The sequence below is a fragment of the Ceratotherium simum genome, chromosome 9, assembly GCF_057802395.1.
Source record: "Ceratotherium simum simum isolate JZ-2026a chromosome 9, ASM5780239v1, whole genome shotgun sequence".
NCBI lineage: Eukaryota > Metazoa > Chordata > Mammalia > Perissodactyla > Rhinocerotidae > Ceratotherium > Ceratotherium simum.
In genome coordinates, this window is record NC_141908.1 from 52,485,576 (window position 1) to 52,511,599 (window position 26,024).

At 42.7% G+C, this 26,024-nt stretch overlaps 1 protein-coding gene across 2 annotated transcripts in view; it reads left to right on the plus strand.

Moving 5' to 3' along the window:
* The window catches only part of RAPGEF4 (Rap guanine nucleotide exchange factor 4), a 295,468-nt gene that overhangs the window by 259,574 nt on the left and 9,870 nt on the right, over positions 1-26,024 (plus strand). For both annotated transcript variants that reach the window (XM_087435400.1, XM_087435399.1), the window contains 12 exons: positions 349-499; positions 2,459-2,547; positions 3,297-3,327; positions 3,538-3,616; positions 4,806-4,952; positions 6,713-6,810; positions 12,694-12,819; positions 13,226-13,404; positions 16,285-16,375; positions 20,439-20,489; positions 21,280-21,367; positions 21,766-21,830. In XM_087435400.1, the coding sequence (XP_087291526.1) occupies positions 349-499; positions 2,459-2,547; positions 3,297-3,327; positions 3,538-3,616; positions 4,806-4,952; positions 6,713-6,810; positions 12,694-12,819; positions 13,226-13,404; positions 16,285-16,375; positions 20,439-20,489; positions 21,280-21,367; positions 21,766-21,830 (1,195 nt within the window). The remainder of the gene's footprint in view (positions 1-348; positions 500-2,458; positions 2,548-3,296; positions 3,328-3,537; positions 3,617-4,805; positions 4,953-6,712; positions 6,811-12,693; positions 12,820-13,225; positions 13,405-16,284; positions 16,376-20,438; positions 20,490-21,279; positions 21,368-21,765; positions 21,831-26,024) is intronic.

Genomic DNA, 26,024 nt, shown 5'->3' on the forward strand with positions numbered 1-26,024 from the left:
AAGGGCAAGATGGAGGGCTGGCAGGGAATGTAATCGAAGAAAGAACAAAATCAGACAGAGAGCCTGATGAGAGCTGGAGCTATAGGCCCAAGAATCCTGGTCAACACACGAGTCCAAGTGGAGCCTGCAAGTCTAATTCCAGGTCAAAGTCAGCAGGCGTTCACAAGGGTTGGTATGCATTGGGTTCAGAACCTTTGTGGTTGGGGCTTTCCTTGAGGACTAAGGGAGAAATTCCATCAGTCCAAAAGTTTGGCTTTCTAAAGCTGGGATCTGTCACTCTCTGCCTTTGCAAGTAACACAATTAAATGAGTGTGAAATGGCTAAATGTCTTCCTTGACTCCTCGGCACTTACCATGCACAGCCTTCACAAGGTACAGAACAGGAGAAAATGGACTATGCCCTCAACAATAAGAGGCGAGTCATCCGCCTGGTTTTGCAGTGGGCCGCCATGTATGGAGACGTCTTACAAGAAGATGACGTGGCTATGGCTTTCCTGGAGGTAAGCGGGAGTCGTCCCGTCCAAGAATACGTCTTTGTCCCACAATACAAGGACTGCCCAGGCAGCTTCCTTGGAGAGACGATAATTGCGAATTCTAGACTTTGTTAACATATCCATTCATCAAGAAGGTACTATATGAAAAGCAAAGAAAAACATCATCCATTACCCTGCCACTCAAATTCAGTAACTGCTAGCATTTTAATGTATTTTCATTTGGTCTCTTTTTCTTTGTATATTTTCTGTAAGTTGTAATCACATAGTACTCCTAATTTGCAAGACTACTTTTCCACTTAACTTTATATCAGGATTTTTCCATGTCATTACAGTCTTTCTAATAAAAATTTCTAATGACCTTTGAGTGGCTATGCCACAGATATGTTTATTCGTTCCCATGTTGTTCAATATTTACATCATTTCCATTTTCACCTCCCTAGGATAATAGTGTAGGGCGCATTTTTGTGCAAGTAGGTCTGTGCTTGCTTACATTCCTGGAAGCGGGATTACTAGATCAAATGATAGATTTTTGAGTGGAGTGAAGCAGATAATTTTATTGAGAAATTATGCTGGGACTGTGAGGTAGTTCTGAAGAGACATGATTTATTTTGTAAACACTACTTTAAGCTGAACTTTCCTTTTCCTTCCCCTGGCTCCAGCCTCACAGTGCAGCGTTGACCTTGGCATTTAATCCTTGGTGACTCACTCTGTCCTCCAAAACTTAGATGAGGACCTTACTTCTGTGCAGTCAAAAGGCAATGTGGCTACTATTTCAAACTTTTTCAGTCTTTATATTCAAGAATGAATTACCCAGGGGCCAGCCCAGTGGCATAGTGGTTAAGTTCAAGTGCTCCACTTCGGCGGCCTGGGGTTCACAGGTTCAGATCCTGGGGCAGACCTACACACTGCTCATCAAGCCACGCTGTGGAGGCATCCCACATACAAAATAGAGGAAGATTGGCACAGATGTTAGCTCAGGGACAGTCTTCCTCACCAAAAAAAAAGAATGAATTATCCAAAAGAAACATACCCCCTCTCTTCTTTCGAATAATATCATTTGGCAGGCAGAAAGGTGAGGCAGGGAGGAAGAGTGGACTGTGAGAGTCCCTCAAGGCTGTGGAATGAAGTATTTTAAGAATGTAAAGGAATAATAGTCTCTTGGGGCCATAGGTGACTCATGGCCTCTACCCATTGAGTAAATGACCATTTTGCAGAGGAACCAAAGTGGTGATTAAGCTGGCGCTGGCAGCTTCTTCTTCTGCTGTGGAGGCCACTGCTCCTGAACAAAGCAGGGCACAGCTGCTGCTGCTGCTCTGTGGTCAGGACAGTTCCCGGGACGTCAGAAAGAGACCTGAGTTTGTGGCACAAACTCAACTCACTATAAATTCAGTACAGTGCTAAAGACCATGTCTGCATTTTTACCACCAACAAGTAACCACAGCTGGTGGTAAATACTAAATAAACAACAAAAACTAAAATAATATTCAAAATAAATGTTAAACTTTCCCTGAAAAAAATACTGAAGTGAAAAAAATGCTCCTAAAGGGTAGACTATAAAATGACCCACTCCAAAACATTGAGTTATATTGCCTTTCATATAAATATCATATAACAATTCATTTGCAATTTTTTAAAATAATTTTTATATTTTTATTGTGGTAAAAGATATGAAACATAAAATTTGCCATTTTCACCAGTCTAACTTTACAATTCAGTGGCATTAATTACATTCACAATATTATGCAAACATCACCACTATCTATTTCCAAAACTTTGTCTCACTTGCAGTTTTGAATTTAGACGTATTGTAACGTTTTCTTTTCCTTTTTTGTCTCCAGTCCATGAAACCATGGTCTGGAAATGCTAATGAAGCAGATGACATGGGGACATGTCTTTATTGCTCTTTACAGAATTGTGTACCTTTTGTGGTTCTTGTTAAAAGCCTGTGACCTTTGCCAATTACAGGAGTTTTATGTGTCTGTATCAGATGATGCCCGGATGATTGCTGCCCTCAAGGAGCAACTGCCCGAGTTGGAGAAGATTGTCAAGCAAATGTAAGGAGGGGCTTGGCTTTGGGGTGTGCTTTCTTCAAGTAAGTGCCTCCCTCTGGATCAAAACATCTACCAAAATGTCCTTTCCCCAAAAAGATGAAAGGTGGTTTTTCAACAGCCACACAGCATTTTGATCTGGGCAGCCTGGGCCTTGGACGGAGTTGGTGCGTTAAGGCCAGATGAACAAAAAGACTGCGATTCTGCTCAGCTGCTGTCTGTGCTGGACGGCTGCTGAGAGAAAGTCTGAAAAGGCAAAGATCCTCCTTTGGGGCGTCTAACTCCATAAACTTGGGTCCCGTTGGTTCAAAGCAGTGAATCCAGTAATAAAATGGTCAGTGGCATTTAAAGAAAGCTTGAGGGGAATTACTTATATGGAAAATTCGCTTTCTGCTGCCAAAGCTGTCGATGGTGAATATTTGTGTCCTCTCAGTGAAAACAAAGATTTTCACGTGCTGTTCCTTGAGCCATAGATTAAATACTGGAGAGACTGTATGCTACTAGATACTTCAAAAGCTAGAAATCCTGGCTTTTAACATCGTTCTGCTGGGCATCTGCCTGTGACAAGAGCTGATCTCTTCACTGTCTCCTCTGTGGTTTGGTCTCTTAGTATTAAAATGAAGAGGCTCATATTGCCTCCTGAAGGGATGCTGTGGTTTCATTTTCTAACATAAGATTAAGTTATGTACAAATGAAGCAATTTAAAATAATAGTACCAATGGTATTAAATAATGTGCTTTCTCTATTTCTCATAGTTCAGAAGATACAAAAGCTCCACAGAAGAAGGTAAGTGGCAAGGATTCTCTAATTGTGCCCTGCAGAATGACAGTTCTCCAGAAATAATATATTGCAATATATAAAAGTGATGTTTTTTAAATACAAAATATATTATCTTCTTTTCTTAACTCTGGCTGCTTCTCAGATATGTTTCCTCTGAGTTGCAATTGTGTGTCGGTCATTCTCCTCATATGGCATTTGCTGTCGTTATGTTTACAGCACAAAGTTCTTTTGCAACAGTTCAACACGGGCGATGAGAGAGCCCAGAAGCGCCAGCCTATCCGCGGCTCTGATGAAGGTGAGAATTCTCTTCCAACTCGTGGTTGTGTAGATTATTTAAAGTCAGAATAAAATCTTCCCCCTGGGAATCATCACCTTGGACCCACAGAATAGCTTTTCTTGGAGTGTCCCCTTTGCCCTCCACATGGTTTGCTTGGGGGTACCCATAAGTGTTCCAGTTACTTATGTTCTTGAACTCTGTGCCTGGAGCTGAGGTGCTCGTCTACACTGCCCTGATTCTGCCTGTCCCCCACTACCACCTTGCCTTGAAGGAAAGAAAGATGATCTCAGGGACCAGTTGTCAAGGTTTCCCACCTCTGGGAAGAGCTGGCGGGAAGGTGGCTGGCACTTTGAAGATGCCTAGCCAAGGTGAGGTGCCAGGGTCATCTGCAGAGTAGGGCTCCTGCCCAGGGAGAGCGCCCTGGCCCTGAGCACAGCCTCCTTAGCAGCCCTCAGGGAGGTGCAGATGCTGGCTATTATTGTTTGGTTGGTTAAGCTTTGTCCAAAGAACCAAAACCAAAATAAAATTAATAACAATGATAAAATTTTCTTTTTAAGCCACAAATGAATCTTATAATTTGGGAGTGCCTCTAAACCCAAGAATTACAGTAGCTGGAATTTCTTCCAGGATTTGTGTGTTCAGAGGTCAGCCTGTGGGTGCCATATACGGGTCTGCTATGCTAAATACCGCCCGAGCTATGTGGCCAGGCCCCAAAGTACACAAACCAGTGAACAAGCAAGCAGGAGTGTCAGCATATGTTCATGGCCCCAGGCAGAAGTTCTCCTGTGTGCAGACGTGTTAATGTTGGCTCCCCGCCACCACACCGAGCACCAGTTATCTAGTGATCAGCCTACAGCACGGCACTTCCTCTAGTGTAAAAGGAGAGGCTTGCACACCAGGGCAGAACCAGAAAATTGGCCTAAACATACTTCTCGGTTTTCCCATGAGGTTTGTGGGTTTTTCACAAATATCTGTTGTTTTTTAATTGGGGATGGCAGCCATGTGTGTGCCTATTCTTAGACCAATGCTAAGGTAAGGAGTTTTAGAAGGGGGCAGGCATGGGCGTAGACACTCATTTACAAATAAATACAATAAGAATGGCAAGATGATGCAAATTTTGGAGGATGTCTAAACATGTTGCATAGCTTACAGTTTTCTTAAGAACTCCCAAGACCAATTTACCACATTGTTACTGCCTTCCCAATAGTTCTGTTTAAGGTCTATTGCATGGACCACACCTACACAACCATTCGGGTGCCAGTGGCCGCCTCGGTGAAGGAAGTCATCAGCGCAGTTGCTGACAAACTGGGCTCTGGAGAAGGCTTGATCATAGTCAAGATGAGTTCTGGAGGAGGTAACAGCCTTAATTAGTACTTTGGGCTTCTGCAGAGTGGAATATCCCATCGAAACAGAAACCCCACCAGGAGGTAGCATGGCCCTTCCAAGCTGATCCAAAGGGACAGATTGGTGCTGGGTGTGCTCCCACCAATAACAGAAATAATGCGGTTAGAGGTGGGCTGGGTAAGTGTCTAACATCCCCTATCTGGCAGGTACCCACTCTAAAGCAGAGAGAGGTGAAATGATCTATCTGAGGCAACTGGAACTGAGGGCTCTGGTGTGGATGTCAGCCTGGAGTTCTTTCCTTATAAACCTTAAACAAAAAAGCTTCAACCTTGGAGCTCTGAGAAATGTAGACCCTAAGAGGGCATCTAGCTTGACAAGCTCAAGTCTGAAGTTGGAGGTGGTCGTAGGCCAGTTCTTTTCAGCTGATGATGGTTCCCCTCCTTACCCAGTAGAGAGGGCAGGACCCAGCTCATCGAATGAAATGAGGAGTGTTTCCCCGCGCAGGATTACCTGATTACTCTATGCTTTCCTGAAATGTCATTTATTCGTTTGTCATATATTTACTTGCCAGTTAATGTGGCTGTGACAGGAGAAGATGGGTTAGACACAGCCCATGTGCCCAAGTTGCTCCAAGGCCAGTGAGGAGTTAGACAGTAAATAAACAACTAAATCCATGCTGGCAAGAGTTTAGGAACGGTCAGCACGTGTTGCAGTGAGAGCTTGGAGGAAGGAACAGTAAGGCTCATTTATCCAGTAATGATCTGGTAGCCAGTGGGGGATCCTTCAGGACTGTGTGAGCCATTTCTGACGTGTTTAAAGGCAAATGATTCCACCGATGTAGGATTTTAAAGTGCATCTTGGAGTCCAGAGATATCCCCTTCCATTTCTGTCCCAGCTGCACAAGACTCAGGATGTCTGCCCTCACCCATCCCTCTGGCACAGTCTTCCCATCACTATCCTGGGTCCCTCCCTCACTTCCTTCAGGTCTTCACTCAAATGTCAGTGTCTCACTGAGGCCCCCCTTCCTTTGCTTGATTCCCTTTCTAAAATTGTAGCCTCTCTCCCTTACACATGCTTCCTGGCCTCCTTCCCTGCTCTATTTTCTCCTCCTCCTCACCGCTCACTCTCTAATATGTTTATCTTGTTCACTGTCTGCATCCCTCGCTGTGATGTAAGCTCTAGTTGGACCCGGATTTTTTTTCTGTGTTGTTCCCTTCTGTATCCTCAATGCCTAGAGCAGTGTCCTGCATGTAGTAAATGCTAAGTAAATATTTATTGAATGAATTCATTTTTGAAATATAAGAGACTTAATCTAGGTAATGCAATTGGCTTCCAAATTAGGGAATACATGAAAGAATGATAATAAATTTGCATCTAAATTCATGTGGCATCTCAGAAACTAAGTTTTCTAAAAGTGATATTTCCATCTCCAAAGTGCTGGGCATGATTACCATCTGGAAACATAACTTGTTGCATAAACAGCAAGTGCGGTTTTTGTATGTAATTACGGTGATAGCACAGAACTGGGTGAATTGGTTCTCAGGTATTTCCATCCCTGTTTTGTGGTCATTTCTGATGGCATCCTGAGTGTCATGTGCTGCCTGAATGCTGCGTCCTTTTTATCGAGTGGGTCCCTTCAGTACTATATTTTATGTAGTCGCTCTGCGTGTTCCGGTAATTCACCAAGCCAGCAATTTGTTGGTGTGATTAGGGCAGTGCTGCAAATCTCAGATGCATTTAATAGGCAATCTCGTGCTTTTATGTTCACAGAAAAGGTGGTGCTCAGACCTAATGATGTTTCGGTATTTACGACGCTCACCATTAATGGACGCCTGTTTGCTTGCCCGCGAGAGCAATTCGATTCACTGGTAGGTGTGGATGCCTCCTCAGAGCAGTGTCTGCAATCAGAAAAACTTGTCTGCAGCTTAATTTTGCAGTCATGTTGAGCCGAGTTGCTAAAAAATCTTGAATGCTACTTGGCTTTTTCTTTTTCTGCAATCTATTAGATAAGCCTCAGGTGTTTGTTTGAGACGCTCTGAGCTCTAGATTTTCTTTGGTGGAAAGTAGCCAAGGAACACCACTATTCAGCTTTCAGAACTCTTTGTAGTAATTCACCTCCTTGAGATGTTCCCAATTTAAATGTTAACATTAAAAATCTGAATACTTAGACCAGGATGGAAATAATTTTTTTTTTTTTTTTTTGCTGAGGAAGATTCGCCCAGAGCTAACATCTGTTGCCAGTCTTCCTCTATTTTGTATCTGGGTTGCCGCCACAGCATGGCTGATGAGTGGTGTAGGTCTGCATCCAGGATCCAAACCCACACAGCCAGGCTGCCGAGGCAGAGTGCACCAAACTTAACCACTAAGCCACAGGGATGGCCCTGGGAATAATTTTTTTTTAAGACAACATGTTGGGATTTGTCATACTCCTTAAGGGGATGTAGAAATGCATTATGTCAAAGCCACTCTCCAGTCTAAGAAAAATGCTGTTCCCTGAAAATTCTGTCTCGCGAAGGAAACACCAGAGGCCAGCAGTCTTCCCAAAGTCTCCGAAACACTTGTTCCCAGCCACACAGAGCTTTCTGTAAATAAAGGGTTAATCAGCTCATGCTAATAATTGAGTTGCCGATGCTCTTCTATGCAGGTGGTAGGGTTCATTTCTATTTATCCTGTAAAAATTAGGCACAGAGATGAGTAGCTATTAAAGTATCTTAAAAAGCCTGTGGGGGGCCGGCCCCGTGGCTTAGAGGTTAAGTGCGTGTGCTCTGCTACTGGCGGCCCGGGTTCAGATCCCGGGCACGCACCGACACACCACTTCTCCAGCCATGCTGAGGCCGTGTCCCACATACAGCAACTAGAAGGATGTGCAACTATGATATACAACTATCTACTGGGGCTTTTGGGGAAAAAAAAAAAAAAAAAAGAGGAGGATTGGCAATAGATGTTAGCTCAGAGCCGGTCTTCCTCAGCAAAAAGAGGAGGATTAGCACGGATGTTAGCTCAGGGCTGATCTTCCTCACAAAAAAAAAAAAAAAAGCCTGTGGGGCCAGTTCAGAGGATAAAGAACTAGTTTTTTCCGTCTTTGTACACACAGAACTTCTTTACCAGGAAAAGTGCCACACAGGAGCTAGAGGTAAGATGCATCGCATTGTGGGGAAGAGCCTACCTGCATAAGCAATGCGTGAATACGTTCACCTTTAATCAAATCAGACACTCTAGGTAAATCAGGATTCTCCTCCTTGGACTTTTTAGAGCTCATTTTAGACTCATGGTAATTCTGATTTTCTGGTTTGGGGAGAGCCATTTGTGCACACCATCTCAGTTAAGCAGATTTTTGCAGTCTTGAATTTACCTGGAGAGGAACTCGGCAAATGGTGGCATTCGTTCTCTTACTAATCCCTCCTCCATCGCAGCCCGTGAGCACCCTGGGCTTTCCCTGACCACCAGTGCTGTAAGATCTGAGTCTGCTCACAGTCCTTTTTATATGCTTTTTTAGTCAACTGCATGCATTGCTTTGTAAAAGATAAATACTTCCCAGGCCGGCCCCGTGGCTTAGCAGTTAAGTGCGCACACTCCGCTACTGGTGGCCCGGGTTCGGATCCCTGGCGCACACCGACGCACCGCTTCTCCGGCCATGCTGAGGCCGCATCCCACATACAGCAACTAGAAGTATGTGCAACTATGACATACAACTATCTACTGGGGCTTTGGGGGAAAAAAAAAAAAGGAGGAGGATTGGCAATAGATGTTAGTTTAGAGCAGGTCTTCCTCAGCAAAAAAAAGAGGAGGATTAGCATGGATGTTAGCTCAGGGCTGACTTTCCTCACAAAAACAAAAACAAAAAACAAACAAAAAGAAGATATATACTTCCCAACATTGAGGGATTGGGGGAAAAATGTCATAAATGAGTCATGCTGCCCTCTTCTGGAAATGAGAGCCATCAAATGCCAGTTTAGCCATAGCCCTCTTGAAGGTGCTGCCTGATGTGTTTGCCACATGGTGTTCGGGCCTCTCTTGCCAGCTGGGTCTTGGCTGCAATGTGCAGCGACGTGGTTGTGGATGGAGAGGGTGGACCGACTCCAGCTCCCTGGGGGGCAGATACTACCTTTGTCAGCCTCTGTTTGTGTGCACATCATCCTGTAGCCCTACAAGTTCTTAGTCCTGGCTAGGCTTCCATTTTAAGGCCTGAGTAATTGCAAGGAACTCACTTTGCAACCAGTACCCGGGAGATGAACTTGTTTAACTTCTTCCCTGTCGGTGCTCTGCCATTTACTCGGCTGTGAGTTATGCCATCATCCTAAGGAGTGGTCAGACCTTACCTGCATCACAAAACTGTAGACACAGGGCTCCTTTTCCGGCTTTCTAAAGATTTCTCTGAGGACCATCCTTCTAGGAAAAATCGTACACAGGATGACTCTGCAGTACAAAATGTTGGCCAAACCCTTTGATTCATCAACACATACTTATGAAGCATCTGCTTTACACTCGGTGCTGTGCTAGCTTCTGTGTGACACTAGACCAGTGTCCTGGGGCCTCTGTCCTTACCACAGTTATGGTCAAGTTAGGGATGAGATGAACACAAACAGTCTGGAACAGAATGCATTGTAGTACTAAATTGTGTTGTCTAGAGTTAGTAGAGTGCCAGCGATTTATCCCAGTTGCTTAAGGGTTTGGATTCTGGAGCTTTACTCTCTTGACATTTTGTTGAAGCATAAATATTAGTACAGAGCAAATTACAGTAAAATCCCATTGTGCTGTAATTTGCTTCTGCTTTTATCCATTCACTGATTCCTTAGACCTTTATTTAGTGCCTACTCCATCATTCCAGGGACTGTGGATGGTTCTGGCTCTGGGATGGTCTTGAAGATGAATCCATCATGGTCCGTGTGCCTCAAGGAGCTTACAGTACAGTGAGGGACACCAGAGTGTAACAAGAATCCAATGTGACAAGTGCCATTGCAGAGTCAGGCACAGAGGGTGTGTGAGCATGAGGAAAGAGGATGCTGGGGTGGCAGCTCACTTTAGCGGTGTCTTTGCCACTGATAATCAGCACATCCTTTCTTATGTCTTAGTTTCCTCATCTGGAAAATGGGAGGGTAACCATGCTGTTCTCCTGGTCACCACCATCTAGCCTTAACAAAGAAATCCCCGCTCAAAAAGAGCAGAGCGAGAGAGTCTGTGGGAGTTCTGTGCCTCTGTGTAGGCAGTTTTCAGATCTGTCTGTTCAGTGCAGACCCTACATAAGCTCTGCGGTGCCTCACCTGTAGGAAATTTCCACAAGGATATCTATGAGAAAATGGCCCAAGGAGATGCTTCCTAGGGGGCCTGGGGTCAGCATGCAAATTTCCCACTTGAGACACAGGAGCACTCTCTGCTGCTCAGATTGCCTCTGCGGTGTGGTTCATGGAGGGAAGGTCAGCCTCTCCTTTGCCAAGGAGGGAGGAGGCTTGGTGAGCCCTGCCCACTCAAATAAGAGTAGAGACTCAACAGGACTTGCTGTGATTCTCTCAAAAGGGATGAAGGAATGATAGACCAGCATCCACCACTGAAAGAATTTTGCATATTTCTTAATATTGGCGTCTGCCCTGTAGTTGTTGGGTTAATTAATCCCCTAGATGATAAGCCATAAGGCCTCAAGGAAAAGAGATAGGGAACTGGGTAGACTGAGGAGAGAGCCAACCCAAGGGCAGTTCCACAGGGGAGCAGAGGGGCTGCATTCACAGTAGCAGCTGCAAGAGGGCAGGGAGAATATGGAGAGCCAGACAGAGCCTGAGAGGGTGTCTCAGACCTAGAGTTTAAAAGCTTCCCCACTTTTCTACCTACGCTGCTGGAAACCATTCTCCTTATTTGCTTCTATAAGCTGCTTGCACATCAGCTTAGGGTCAGTTCCCTAAGTTTCAAAACTTTGGAGTAATTGTTTTTCTTCCCTGCTCTCTGTCCCCTGCATAGAGTGAATCAGGAACAACGGTATTTAGTTCTTACATCCAGGTATTGTACTGATCACACGTTCCTGTCCCTTTGCATTGCTGCAGCATATCTAGGAAGGGAACTAATTTGGGGGGGAGGGGAGGATAGGGACCTCTTTTGTGCCACGCACTGTGCCTTCATGCTACACTTAAATTATTCTCATCCAATCCTCCCAACAAGCCTAGGTGCTAGGTACTGTGACCCCAACTTACCAGAGCTGGAAACATTCAAGAGATTAGGGAATCAGTCCCAGTCTATGTAGTTAGAGTGGTGTTTACATTTAGAGTCTGTTGCTCCCTAAAGCTGGCACTACCCTGGTCTATTACAAAGCCCAAACTCCTCATGTGGTACTCAAAGACTTCCTAAAAGCTGTTCGAGCTGTCCCTCTGGTTCCCCAAGCTCTCTGTTCCTGCCAAGCAAGTCTCATGACAGCTTCCACACCTTCATGCCTCCTTTGCCATCCTTCAACCTGTAACAGACCATCCTGGATGCTCAGAGAACATCTCACTGTTCTAACCCACCCGAGTTTATCTGCTTCTCTTTTAAAGCCCAGCTTCTTTCTCTGAGAACCTCTTAGGGCCACACATTCATTCCAAATGCCCACTAACTCTCACAGCCCGTGCATGCTCCCTCACCTATTTATCTGTGTATCTGGGAGCCAGGCGTGTGTTGATGCTTCTGTCTATCCAATGAATGCCAGCAGCTGACTCTTTATTGGTATGCAGTGTGGTACTTGCTGGTCAGGGCCGACTCCTCTCTTAGACTGCACACTTTCAAACTTAGGAACCACCCACATCCTGAACATGTAATTTCTTTAGTGTCCAGAGTGCAGTGGGCATTTATAGAGTGTAATGGTTATGGGCGATGATGATAATGATGATGATAGAACTTGCACTTTATTACTACTTCCAGCCTAAATATTGAATATCCAAATATGGTTAGCATGATATTAGGGAAATTCCCTTTCAATTCCTGTGACATGTGTAACTTTGTACATATATTATAGATCCACAGGTATTAATGTATTATACATGTTTCCAGTGTATGCAAATCATTCATCTTACTAAGGAAAAGCACTGTAAATCATTTCTCATTAAAATAAAAATGGGATAAGTAAGGTGGATGGAACGTTTTGACCCAGGGTCTTCTAGAGAGTAGCAGAGTTTTGTTTTTTGATGCCCAGCCCAAAACACCATGACCATGTGAATATCGTGCGTAGCTCAGCTTGTCCCCGAGGGTGGAGGAGTCTCAGTATGCAGAGGCCTCTGTCACCCAGTAACCGCAGGCAGTGTGTTATAAGAGAAGGAGATGCAGCAACTTTTCACAGTCACCAGCCCCGGCAACAGTAAGCAGCACTGTGGCTGAATGTTCAAAACTGCCCACCGGTACCTGCTTTGGAACAGCTTCCCTGGGAAATAGGAGAAAAAAAATCTCCAAGAACTTCTGATATCTTGACCACGGAAAAGGAATTATTTCCAGGGGGCTCTTAGGCCCAAGCTAAAGAAAACTTCCACAGGTCACCCTTCGCTGAATCTTATTTGCCAGGGTCCACATTTTTCAGTCCATGGAATTGACTCTAGTGACACTGATGACTATAAAGATGGCACTGAAGCAAGTGAGCATTAAGAGCAAAGGCGTTCTTATCCTTTGGGTAAAATCAAAGTTTCGAGATATTCCTGAAAGCATTTCCAGAATCCTTTCCCCTCAGAAACTCCTTAAGGCGTTCAGCATTAAGTCTTTGACTGTTTTGAGATTCTGATATATTTTTGCATTATTATTCATAGACTCCCCTGCCAGAACAGGAAGGCCCAACTGTTGGAACAGTGGGAACTTTTGAACTGATGAGCTCCAAAGATTTAGCATACCAGATGACAATTTATGATTGGGAACTCTTCAACTGTGTGCATGAGGTAAGGTGCTCAATTGAGAGCATTAGTCGGTACCTAAGCAATTCTGGATGAATCCTGCTGGCGTTGCTCAGCTGCAAATGTTCGTACACGCTGCCATATGGAAACCATGTGATAATTTTTGCAAATATTTAGTTTATTAATAAAGCCTGTGAGTGTGAAAGAAAAATTTTTATGATTTATAGTAAGCTCTGTCTTCCTGAGTATATGAAGCCAAGAGCACCTAGTTTATACATTTAACAAACCTCATGGAAACCCTTCAGATCTGTAGTACAAGTTCATTTCCAGTCAGAGATCATAGTCACATTTGGTGACCAACGTCAATTTGTCTTGACAAATAGAGATGCCTCACTGGTGTTTTGATTTAAAAACAAAAAGGTGACATCATTTTCCTTTTTTTTTCCCCTAGCTGGAGCTAATCTATCACACATTTGGAAGGCATAATTTTAAAAAGACCACAGCAAACTTGGATTTGTTCCTGAGGAGATTTAATGAAATTCAGTTTTGGGTCGTCACAGAGATTTGCCTTTGTCCCCAGCCCAGCAAGCGTGTTCAGCTCTTAAAAAAATTTATTAAGATAGCAGCCCAGTAAGTATCTTTAGCTTGGGAAGAGAAAAATGGTTGAGCTGTGTTTTCATTTTGTTCTCTTAGACTGAACCTTAAAAAGAAAAGCAAGATATAAGATCTCCTTATGCACAAGGACTAACCACAGGAGCTTAAGAATAAGTGAACTTTTGTGAAAGATGAATTTTGTCTGAGTTTGGAATATTTGACATAATATATAAATTAGCATCTTACAGCACTGATACTGGGTCAAAGTTGTGACCTCTTTTTGCTATAAACTGCTCAGACTTTGTGCCTCCCTCAGTTTAGAGTCCTTTGGCAAAGTTCCATTGTAGAAAGTTCTTTTTAAAAGGCTCAAATCGATGTCCAACATGACACGTTCTCGCCAGTAGAGGGCAGTGGGAACTTGCGTGTGCAACAGCACACCCAACTCAGCCAGAATAAAATCGGTAAAATGCATAAAGGCAAGCTAACCTGGTACATGAAAATCATCTCCATAAACATCAGAAAAAGCAAACATCTTATAAATATTCTATTTAACAGCACTTCATGGGAAACAATTTATTTACTGCAGGGGCCGGTTAGATTTCTCCCTGACATGAATTTAATCTTCTGCTATTTAGATATGCCTGACAACCTCCTGTTTACCTCCATGTTTTTGGTATCACCACAATGCTAAAAATAAAATGCTAAATGTGGCTTGTGGCTGGGAAACTTCTTTCCTTTCTAAAGGCAGGGAGCTTGAGCACAGGGAGGTGGGGAGCATGAGTGACCCCAGCTCGGCAATTTTCTTGAGCCAAATAGTTTAGGTCCCATACAGGGTGATTTCCAGAGCTAAACAAAGAAGGGAATGCTGCTTGACATTTTATGCACATCAGCTTGCCAAATGCCTTGAATTATTTTGCCAAAAATTTGAGGGTTCAACAGGATATCCAAATCCTTTAGATTCGAATGCTGGTTTCTTAATTTAGAAAAACTGCCTTTTTGAAGAAAGATTTGGTAAAATGTTGCTTATAATTTCTGGTTCAGAGTATAGCCACTTCCCCTAGGAGCCTGAATAGATAGTCCTGTTGCAAGGGACAAATGCCTTTATGTTTGGATGGAGGTGATTAGGGAAACTGTGACAGTATGTGCTTTCCCATTGTAAGGAGCACGTTCTCTCCTCACTTTAGCCTGGCCGTGGTGAGTGCAGCAAGGAGAGGATAGAGGGAATCAGCACACAGATGTGGAGATCAGGAAACCTTTTGGGGCTTAATTCTGTTATTTCACAGAGGCAACATAGAAGAGCTTTTCAAAAACTCAGAAATTTTTCTTATATGTTTTTGCCTTTCTTGTCTCTCTCCCTTCTAATTATGGAAATAAGTAGGTGGATTTGGCCTTCGGTATAAATTGGTTTGTATTATTTAACTGTTATTAAGCTGTGCAGTCCTAGAGTGGAGCTCTTTCCAGAACCCAGCTGGAGAAGACTGTAGACTTGCATAAACCAAGATCTACAAGAATGAGATCTAAACCTAGTGGCAGGAGCATGTTTTGCATAATATTTTTAGAGAACTTAAACATATTCTATTTAAGCTCTTTGACCCGCCCAGAACTTTGTGAAGTTGGGGGTCCAAATGTTATCCTCCCCTTTTACAGATGCAGAGACTGAGATGCAGAGAAATTTCATGACTTACCTAGGGTGATAAAGTTAGTTGGTAACCGTGACCAGAAAGGCAGGTCTGCAGTCCTGCATGTCCTTTCAAGATCACATGGACAGAAGAAAGGCACACATGTATACCTGGTCATACTCACAGCCTTCAGCCCCGGGGGTCTCTGAAGTTGCTTTCAGCCCCCGTCCTGAGACCTGCTGCCCCAACATAGCAAAGCACTTGCTTTCTCACCAGTGGGATGAGACACACTACAGCATCTCTGAAATCTATTGTCCCATTTCCATACAGACGATTTAAGAATCACTCATTGCTACCTCTGCAAGGAGAATATGGCCAACTAATGCAACAATTTAAGTAGGCTTTACAAAAATATTAATCCAAACAAGATGTAATTATGAGGTAGTCAACTTAGATAACCATATTGATTTGAGGTGAAGGATTTACACTTATTGTAAAATGAATTTGTCTTTCCCTTTTCAAGGAGCTGGTATGAAGAAGTTGGGGATTCCTTTTTGCTTTCTTTTTTTAAGTTAAACCAAGTACTTGGGCTAACTATTGCCATTCTCATAAGAATCCTTGGTCTTGTTCCACAATATTCTTATTCCCAAATATATATTCATAAAAGTTTAGTGATATAAGTACAGATTCAAAATGATCAGCTTCATCAACATGAATAAAACACAGAGAAAATAAGGTTATTTTTTAGTCAATGGTTTATGTTTTTTTCTCAGTTTTAAAACTCTGAGCCCATAGGGATCATGACTTTTAAATTGATAATTTTTCAACAAATTAGAAGTGTTTGCATGGCAGGCAGAAGCCATGGTGGCTGCAGCAGAATGATTTCCTTAGTTCCCTCTCAAGCTGCCCGAGGAGGTATCCAGCTTCCGGCTAAAAGTCTTCAAGGACATTTGCTTTTTCTCTTCCCATCCCGTGAGATGTTTCCCTCCAAGTTCAACAAGGCTTTTAGTAAGCTTTGGGATTATAATAACAATCCCTAGGGTAGGTATCTTTAAATTCCTTCTCAAAACCTGAATTTAGATGGCCAAAACCATCGCCTTTCTAAAATTACAGTGAGAAATCAAACAGCAGAACGTGGTCACCCAAGTGGAACTTACACAGTGCATTAAATCTCTCCTTGCCTGTTCTCATAAAGGAGTCCTGACGAATATTAATGACTATCAGAAAATAGAACTCTAACTTTTTTATCTCACTCAGAAGTGGCATTTTACTCAAACATGTGCCTCTTATGTTTCAGCTGTAAGGAGTACAAAAATCTGAATTCCTTTTTTGCCATCGTCATGGGACTAAGTAATGTTGCTGTGAGCCGCCTGGCGCTAACGTGGGAGGTAAGCTGCAGCTGAGATCCAGCTGTGATTTTTGCCTTAAGAATGAAAACACAGGGCCGGCCTCGTGGCTTGGTGGTTAAGTGAGCGCGCTCCGATGCTGGTGGCCCGGGTTCGGATCCCGGGCGCGCACCGAGGCACCACTTCTCTGTCCATCCTGAGGCCGAGTCCCACATACAGCAACTAGAAGGATGTGCAGCTATGGCATACAACTATCTAGTGGGGCTTTGGGGGGAAAAATAAATAAATAAAATCTAAAAAAAAAAAGAATGAAAACACAGGCTCACCAGTGAGCTTTTTTATAGAAATATCACTCACACTCACATAATAATAGAAAAGGTGGGACACTTTGAGGGAGGTGACCTGTCTCCTTTTTCTAGTTGCCTTAGAGCATGAATTTAAAAAAGTATTGTTCTTTTGTGTATAGGGGGAATAGGGAGGCTCAGTTTCTTGGTCTATACAAGGTAAATAATAATAAGTCTAGTTCCTAGGTATAATATGCATCAATAGCATTGCTTGGATGACTTCAAAGAATTTGCTCATAGATTCTGTTGTTCTCTGGAATGTCTGCATATTGCTTTTGCAATAAGCCTTATTTAGGGCCGGCTCCGTGGCTTAGCGGTTAAGTGCGCGCGCTCTGATGCTGGCGGCCCGGGTTCGGATCCCGGGCACGCCCCAAGGCACCACTTCTCCGTCCAACCCGAGGCCGAGTCCCACGTACAGTAACTAGAAGGATGTGAACCTATGACATACAACTATCTACTGGGGCTTTGGGGGGAAAAAAATGAATAAATAAAATCTTTAAAAAAAAATAATAAATAAGCCTTATTTATAATTAAGAAAGGACAGAGGATCCATTTTTATCCAAGTAGTCATTTTGCTCCTGGGAGAATTAGCCAGAAGGCCAACTGTTTGGCCCAGCTAAGTACACTAAGAGTACTAAGTGTCTCTTAACTGCCTGGCAGTCCTCTCTGCGTATGGAGGAACAACAGTTGGCTAATATTCAGTTTGGGGCAAAAGTTGTGCAGGTGTGTTGTGAATTTCTGTAGCAAATATGATTAATGTTTGGTTGATTATTCGTGCTAGAGAGCATCTTCATTTTTCATTAGCTAAGTACTCAGAATGTGCCTGACCCCTTCCATGTGGTATATAGTCAAAGAAATACTAAACTCTAATAGAACATACAAAAATAGACTCTTACTAAAAATAAAAAGTATGTGTAAGTGGAACAAAAAGAGGGCAAGGAGTAGTTAACAGACTTATTTACAATGGTGCTGACAGGCAGCTGTTTGCGTCTCTGAATGTTCTCCTTGAAATATTTCCTTCCCCACTTCCCTCTTGAAACTGTTTTCTTTCTCTGTCCCTCCTAAATGTTTCCATTGTTTATGGGCAGGTCCTCACAAGTCCTTCAGTCTTGGATTTCTCTTAAAATTCCAGGCAGATGGAGCACACAGCAGCTCATCCTCTGAATATAGGAATGAGGGAATTGGTGAGGCTCGCGTGCTAGGCTGCTGGATCATCTTCCAGCTAGTAAAAGGACGGAGTTAGTGCTGCCAACGAATCTAAGCAATGAAACCATAGTACAGGCTCCCCTGTCTCGTAGCCCACAGCCTTTGGAATCGCTAGAGACCCAGGGTTTCCTCTCAGGTAGTCTGCTTTCCCAGCCTGCTTCCAGCTTCTAACCCCCACATGGAGTCCAAATTAGTTGGTTGGGAAAATGAAAGTAAAGCCTCATAGGGGTCCAGGAAGGCCAGGTGTAGGTACTGCATAACAGCAGGAAGACATTAAGGGTATAGCATGTGGGAAACACTATCAGAGTCCCCTTTCCTGGTCTAAAAAGAAAAACAGGAGGCTGCTTGAGAAGGGGAGTGGGTACAATCAGCAAAGAGAGAGAGAGCCAATTGATCAGTCCTTGAGTTTCATGGGGAATAGGAAGGAGTATACCCGTCTGTGAGCTTCTGTTTTCATCCTTGCATGTTGCTGAAAAAAGATGAACCTTTCATCATCTACAAGCCTTTATTTTTTAAGGTGAAATGTAATTATATCATTCTGTAGGAAGAGCTTTCATTCGTAAGCATCTTTGATTTTGGTTTGTCTACCTGTCCTTACTGAGAACCTCCCAAGGGCTTCCCATACAACTCCAGTAAGTGCCGTGATGGCTGCATGAGCAGTGTGAGGAACAGTGCCTGACCTCCAGGAACTGTGGAACACATGTGAAAGTGCCCACGAACAAAGCAGAAAGTAGTTAAGCCACATGGCAGAGGGAAGAGTTCAAAATAGAGGGGAAAGACCAATCTGAGATAAAGCAAACGGGAGGAATAGCCTGGAACAGTGTTTCTCGGCCTCGGCGGTATAGACATTTGGGGCAGGATAATTCTTTGTTGTGGGGGCTGTCCTGTGTGATGCAGGATGCTTAGCAGCATCCCTGGCCTCTATCTACTATAAGCCAGTAGCACCTGTCACCTCACCCCACCCCAGTTGTGACAAAACAAATGTCTACAGACATTATCAAGTGTCCCCTGGGAGGGGTGCAAAATTGTCCCCAGTTGAGAACCACTGCTCTGGAAATATGGGATGTGGATGGATAATAGTATCAAGACCCACAGAATTTTTTATTACCATATGCTCTCCTGCCTTTCACCCATAAGCTAGCTAAGGAAAGATAGAGAACTGGAGTGACAGAGGTCTAACCGAAAATGTAATGCACTCCTAATTTTAAAGGTGATCTACGTTCATGGAAAGTTCTCACCTAACATGGTGATTTGGATACTCGTGTGGGGTGAGATCCTGTGACTCTTGATGCCCATCCCAGCTGTCATCCCTTTGGATATTTCCTCTAAGCAAGGATATCAGGTTTCCCTGAAACCTAACTTGAAAAGAGGTTCTAGGAAAATGAGTTTGGAGGATATGTAGGAGACTAGTTCCTAGAAACAAAATAAGATTTTTACAGTGTTTAGGTGGGAATATGACAAACTGATTCAGATGTGAGAGAGAAGGAAGAGAGAGGACTTCTTCTGTGATTGCAGAGGCTAATCGGTGAATTGGTTGTTAGCAGTAGAGTTCACTGCGCCAAGCAGGGCTGAGCTGGGAATCTCTGAGGCCCAGGTCTTGGTCACTGCTTCCACGGTCACAGGACGGGAAACACATCTCACTGCTCCATCTTGGTGTGACCTTGTCAGAAGAGAAAAGTTCAGCTTTACTAAAAGCTCAGGATCTAAGCAAAGTACGAACCAACAGATTGAAAGATGGTTCAGTGTTAACCTACTGGTGTAGATATATGGGAACAGTCAATAGTGTTGAAACATGTGCCAAAATATAAGCGTGAGAAATTACTAAATTGATAGAACTATTACTTTTTGTAGGATAGCAGGGCAGAGAAATCACGTGGGAGAAAAGCATAGCGCGTGTAAGACGCAATAGAAAAGCAGGCAGGTGATGTGAACTACAGAGGCTCTGACCATCATCAGCTGTGTGACTTTGGGCATGTCACTTAAACTCTGAGACTTAATTTCTTCCATCTATAAAACACGGGTTTAGTCTATTCAAATAAATATTCACTGAGCACTTACTATGTATCTGATACTCTTTTAGGCACTGAGGATATAGCGATCAACAAAACTGATAAAAATCCCTGTTCTCATGTAAGGGAGGAGGGGGGTTGAAATAGGGAATTTCTAAAACTCGTAATCCTAACATTCTCTGGTCTAAATTCCTAATTGCAGGAATCAGAGAGTTTAAAAAAGGGGTGGGGGGGATTCCAAACCACTTGTCGTCTGGGAATGCAATCTTCTTTATGAATAATCCATTTCAGAGAACATTATAAAAGCATAAGACCAAAGCATCCATAGTTACTTTTGGTTCAACTAGGTTCTGACTCTTAAAAGGCAAGTGCTCTATATTCCAGAATATTATGCTCAAATGACAAGACACATTATAGTCCGGCCTGTCTTAGAGATGTTTGATTAGGAGCCAAAAGAAATACATTTCCCCTAGAAATAGTAACACCTGATACAAATCTAGATATTGAATCTGACATATGAAGGTGGCATTTTCATTTCATTAACAGAAACTGCCAAGCAAGTTCAAGAAGTTCTATGCGGAGTTTGAAAGTTTAATGGTAAGTGACAGTGGCTCCTTCATTCTGTTCACTGTCTGCATTAATCCAGTTTCTGATTAGCTGAATTGAAGTTCTCATTTCAGAAATTTTATCTGTCCTTGTATGACTTTAAGAAGTTTATGATCCCGTTTTAGTGCTGCTAAAACAAGCATGTCTGCCTAATGAATGGCACCCTCAGGAACTAACTTAAAGAGGACTTATGTCCCACATAAGGTCAATTTGTGTAACTAAGAAAAGCAGTATAATAGGATCCTTTCTGTCTAGCGCAGGTTGGCTATGGGTTGGAAGCCGCGTTTTCCTTGGCTTGCCAAAATTATTTTTCCCCATTGGCTGGGCTGTGTTAACAGACAGAAAAGGAGTGAGTGAGACTTGGCAGGAGTGATGGGTTGGTTTCAGAAAGGGCAAGTGGGGACTGGCTGTGCAAGGCAGAGAGGAGGGTCGTCTGAGCTCTCAGGAAGGAAGTGGTGCTTCAGGAGAAGGGAAATCTTGTGGCTGGAGTTTGTTTTACCCATTTCCTATATGCTCTCAAAGGGAATCTCTCCCCTTGATCCCTGTAGGCAGATCTCCCTTTCAAACAAGAAAGGAAACAAAAGCAAATTATTTTCATGTCGTATGGGAAGTTGTTTTAAAACAAAAATCAATTTGTTTAACCAAGTCTACCTTTCTTTTGTGGCTACACTTGATTCAAAGTTACCTGATTGTGAGCTGACAGGGCTGGGTGTGTTAGGAGGTAGAGGGGGTGGTGTATGCGTCACTAGTCATTAACCAGCATCTCTTTGTTTCTCTGAAGGATCCTTCGAGAAACCACAGGGCCTACAGGCTGACAGTAGCTAAGCTGGAGCCTCCTCTCATCCCCTTCATGCCTTTGCTCATTAAAGGTAATTCTAAGGAAATGCACAGGCCAGGTATGTGGGGAAGAAGATGAACAAGAGCCTAATCAGGTTGATCTCTTTGGGAAGAATGATCTCATCCTTCCACCTTCTTCATCCTCTCGTCTCAGCCCTGACTTTTCTGAAAGGGTTAGGAAGATTATTGGAGGAGCGGGGATCCATGATTTGGAAGACTTGATAGTGAAACAGACGGTTAGTTTAGAAATTTTACTAATCTCAGGTAAAGTGTTTTAGAAAATTAAACACCTGCATAAAAGGAACTATTATCAGCTTTTTTCAGCTGCAGTGTTATGCAAATCCTCCAGCATAATCTAATGGTGCTACTGTGGTTTCTTAGTATGACATATTTCTGTTAGTGATTGGAATGTGAATTTATTTCTTTGCAGATATGACATTTACTCATGAGGGGAACAAGACGTTCATTGACAATCTAGTAAACTTTGAAAAAATGGTACGTACAATATTATAACCTTAACCACAATGTTTTTTTAAAATGAAATTTGCATTTGTACTAATAAAGGAAATAATTTCCATATATGCTGCCATGTTAAAAAAGGTAGTTACAAAGAAAGGAGTTTTGAAATATTTGGTTCAAATTGGCTACCTATTTTAGTCTGTCAGTTCTCTTTTGTGAAATTGAATAGTATTTGTGCTGTGGCTCACAGCAGCAGCTAGCTTTTATGCTATGTGGTTCGTCCTTGGCTGCCTGTTGCTAAAATGCACAAATGTTCCAGAGTGACTTCCATGTTCCATGTTTTGTGGAGCTAGACTGCCGCAGGATGCCTTTGAAATATTTATCTGCTAAGCCTGACTTTAGTGCATGTAGGTAAAAGGCAGGTCTATAGCAGATCTTTATTATGTAGTATTAATCGAAAGGTGTATTGCTTATTCCAATAAAGTTCACCCAAGTTCAGAGAGAGAACTTGAAAATCTTCATAAGTAAAAACGAAACTTTTTAAAATAACAGATGTGAAACTGGCACATATTCAGCATTTTCCAACCCCCTGACCCCAAAAAAGCTGTGTTATCTAGCATTAGGTACTTTGCAGTTTATTTTCTTATCTTCCGTGAAGCAGTAAAGCAGGTCTTGCCAAAACCTTTCTTTAGCTACATAGTACATGTTAGTGGAATGCTCCATTGTCTTCTAAACGCTTTGGCTGCGCCGGGATGGATGGGTGTTGCAGTGTTATCTCTGTGTGGGTGAGCATCTGCCCGGGGTGATGGTTTGCAGAGGTGAATGTGAGGCTGCAGGAAAAGCTCAGGACTTGGAGTTCAGGAGACATGAGGTTCAACTCTCCGCTTCACCACTTTGTAGCTGTCCCTTAACTTCTCTGTGGGTCACTTTCCCCAACAGAAAATGGGGATCATGACTGCTCCATGTATCTCTGGAGATTGTTGGTGGGTCCAGAGCATAGAAATATTCTTGTAAGCCGTACAGTACTGTAGAATTCTTATCAGAAAACTGTTCTAATTGTTTCTTGAAATCCAGCTAGTAGGGATGACTCCAGGGGAAAGTGAAACGTCCTGCAGTAATCCTATAAGGATCACACCATTCAGCTTTGGGAATGAGCTTATTGCAAAGCCCACCCTGGTAAAGAAGTGCAGCAGTTGCTGGGCACTAGGTTTGCATGTCTTAAACTTCTCAGGAAATAGCACATGGGTCCACACTCTTCAAAGACACTCTATACAAGAGGGCAAATATTTTCTCAGCAGTCTTCCTCTCCATCCCCTGCCCACACCAAGGGCAGGGCATGAACATCTCTATTACTGTGTGTTTAATAATTCTTTGATCAAAGTAAAAAGCATTCTTTGCTCACTTATTAGTATGGAGAATTAAACATATTTCCCTGATTTCTCAAAAGGAGACCTGTTTTCCAGAAATGAAAGATTTAGCAAATAGGTAAAGAGCCTTCCAAATCACTTATGCAGAAATGTGGACTGAGAGGTGGCTAAGCCAACCATTTGACTATAAAATATATGTGCACAGAGGCATAGAAGTCAGAGTTTCCTAAAGAGTTGACTGAGTTTTAAAACTTTTGATCTTTAAAAGTTAACTAAACAGAACAAACAAGAACAGCAAAAATATCTGTCAAGGAGGCTGAAAGTTGTTTCATCTGGGTTTTTAGATCTTGGTATCACATCCATAACATGCAAAGGAAAAGTCAAGATCATACTCAGTGGATGTTAAGAGAGGTCTCCTTCTCTGTTTTTGCACGTCATGCCCATAGCAGTGGATTCTTATATGCCTAGCAATGAGGAGAGATGTCCTTCACACCCTGCTCTCAGAAAGAGTCCACTTTTGCTTAAAAACAACTGAATAGCTAAGATAGCAGTTCAGCTGCAATGACAGACACCTATGTTAACAATGGCTTAAGCAACATAGTTTCTTTCTCACTTAAAGGTCCAAGCGAGTATGGTAGTTTTGCTTCAGGAAGTGGTCAACGTTCCAAGCTTGTCTCTTGCCATTTCACCATCCACATGGTCCAAGATGGCGGACCACCATGACCCCATTCCAGCTAGACAGAAGGGGAAAGGGAAAAGGTGAAGACATGCTTCTTCCCTGCAAGGATATGACCTGAAGTCGCACTTACCACTTGGCTCACATTTTATTTGCCAGAAACTTAGTCACACGAAGGGAAAGTTAGAATATGTAGCCCTCGTTTTGGACATCCATGTGCCCCACTCAAAATCAGGCAGTTCTATTCCTATGAAAGAGAAGGGGAGAAAGGATACTGAAAGGGTACTGTTAGTTCTCTGCTCCAGCAACTATACATTTTATTTCATTTGATAAATCATACTGTTGGAAAGTTTAACTTTAAAATTGCCCTTCCATGAGTTAGATGTTACTGGAAAATTAAATGGAATTTCAAAAATGTTTGATTATGTTTTATAAAACTGGCATTGACCAACTTGGCACTGGTTGCCAACTTTCCAACCTTTTCTCCCCACAAACTAGCCCACCCCTGCCCCCAAACTACCACCACTACCTCTTACAATTCCTACTAGTGGCTGCTGTTATTCCTGTGTGTCTTGGGGGAGGATACATCTCCCTTTTCAGGTTGATGTCCATGCCGCTTCTCAATCATTTATCAGCAAGGCCAAGGTGGTGAACAGAGCTGGCAGCCTTTGTGGGGCTGGTAAGCTGTATCCCCAGAGGGAGCCCCTGCCAGGGGCAGAAGTCACCAGGGGAGCCAGGAACACGGATGCCTTTTCTTGGTGGCAGCATTGCACAGTCACAGCAAACGACCATGTCAACCCTAAGTATTTTTATTTTGAACCTCTTTACCCTTGAGGTATGAAATGAGAATTAGAGAATTTGTTGCATATTGGTTTTCAGGATTTACGAATATGAACAGAAGAGAATTCACACTCTGATCCTTATGCAAAAAAATAAAAAGACATTCTTTCATTTGGGGGGAACATAAAGGAGTATTCAAAAAAATGTTTGAATAAAGCCCTTTGTAGCTTTCTATGGCATAAATGAATATTTATAACATTTAGGAGGTAGACTAGCAATGGATTAGAGGATAATATGCTGGCCAGCTGCCACTATCCCAGGCTGCATAAAGCATGCTGATAGCCACAGTTGCTACTGTATTAGGAGGCTGGTTCTATTTCAGACGTACCCATATTTAGGTGTATTATTTATGAATATCATTTTAAGATAGTCATTTTATTTGAAATGAGAAGCATAGGGCAAATTTCTGTAGTTCTCGAAACATTAACAGAAGCTAATTCATTAAGGAAGAGAAATGTTTTGAATTCTTTTATTTTTGTATCACTAATCATACCATTACATTATTAGCAATAATATGTTTTCTATCACCGATAATATTATTACAAGATTTATAAAGAGAGCACTGGACTTTTATCAAGCTAAGGAAAAAAGAATCTCCAAGTAAAAATCCAAATGTTCAAATCCACCCAATTCCCAGACATTTCCAATATGATAGAAATCTACAAGAGGACTTTGAAAGTTTACTTCTTTATGTAGAACTCACAAACTGGGCGAAATGCAGATTTTCCAAAGGATATGTTTCAGAGCCATACAATGTGTGTAGAGTGTCCAGGCAAAGAATTTTGCTAGGAAATATAAAAAAATCCAAAAAGTAGTACTTGGCCTTTAGGAGATTATATGCAGTTGAGAAGATAAAACATAAACACATGAAATATTACAAGTCAACAAATATATAAAAACTAGCTCACAATAGTAATAGAAGAGATATCAAAAAGCAAAATGCGAAGAGAGGTAACTTCATGCAGCTGTATCAGAGGAAAATAAAACCCTGTTAAATACAATGACATAATAGAATCAAATCCAGACTTGCTACCCTGAGCGCTCGTCCGGCCTCATCTCACACTTCATCTTCTCTGTTCTCAGTCCAAGTTGACGTGGCCAACCTTCTTTCTTTTCCTTTCTGCCTCAGGGCTTTGCACTAGCTGTTACCTTTGCCTGAAATTGTCTTCCTCCTAGTCTTCACCTGTCTGGCTCCTTCTCATCTTTCAGGTCTCCGCTCATATGTCCCCTCCTCTGAGTGGTCTTCCCTGACCACCCTTCAAACATTCGTCTCCCCTGCACACCCAGCACGTTCACACAGATAACCTTGGCTTGATAGCTGGGTCCACAATCTGAGATGATGTTCTT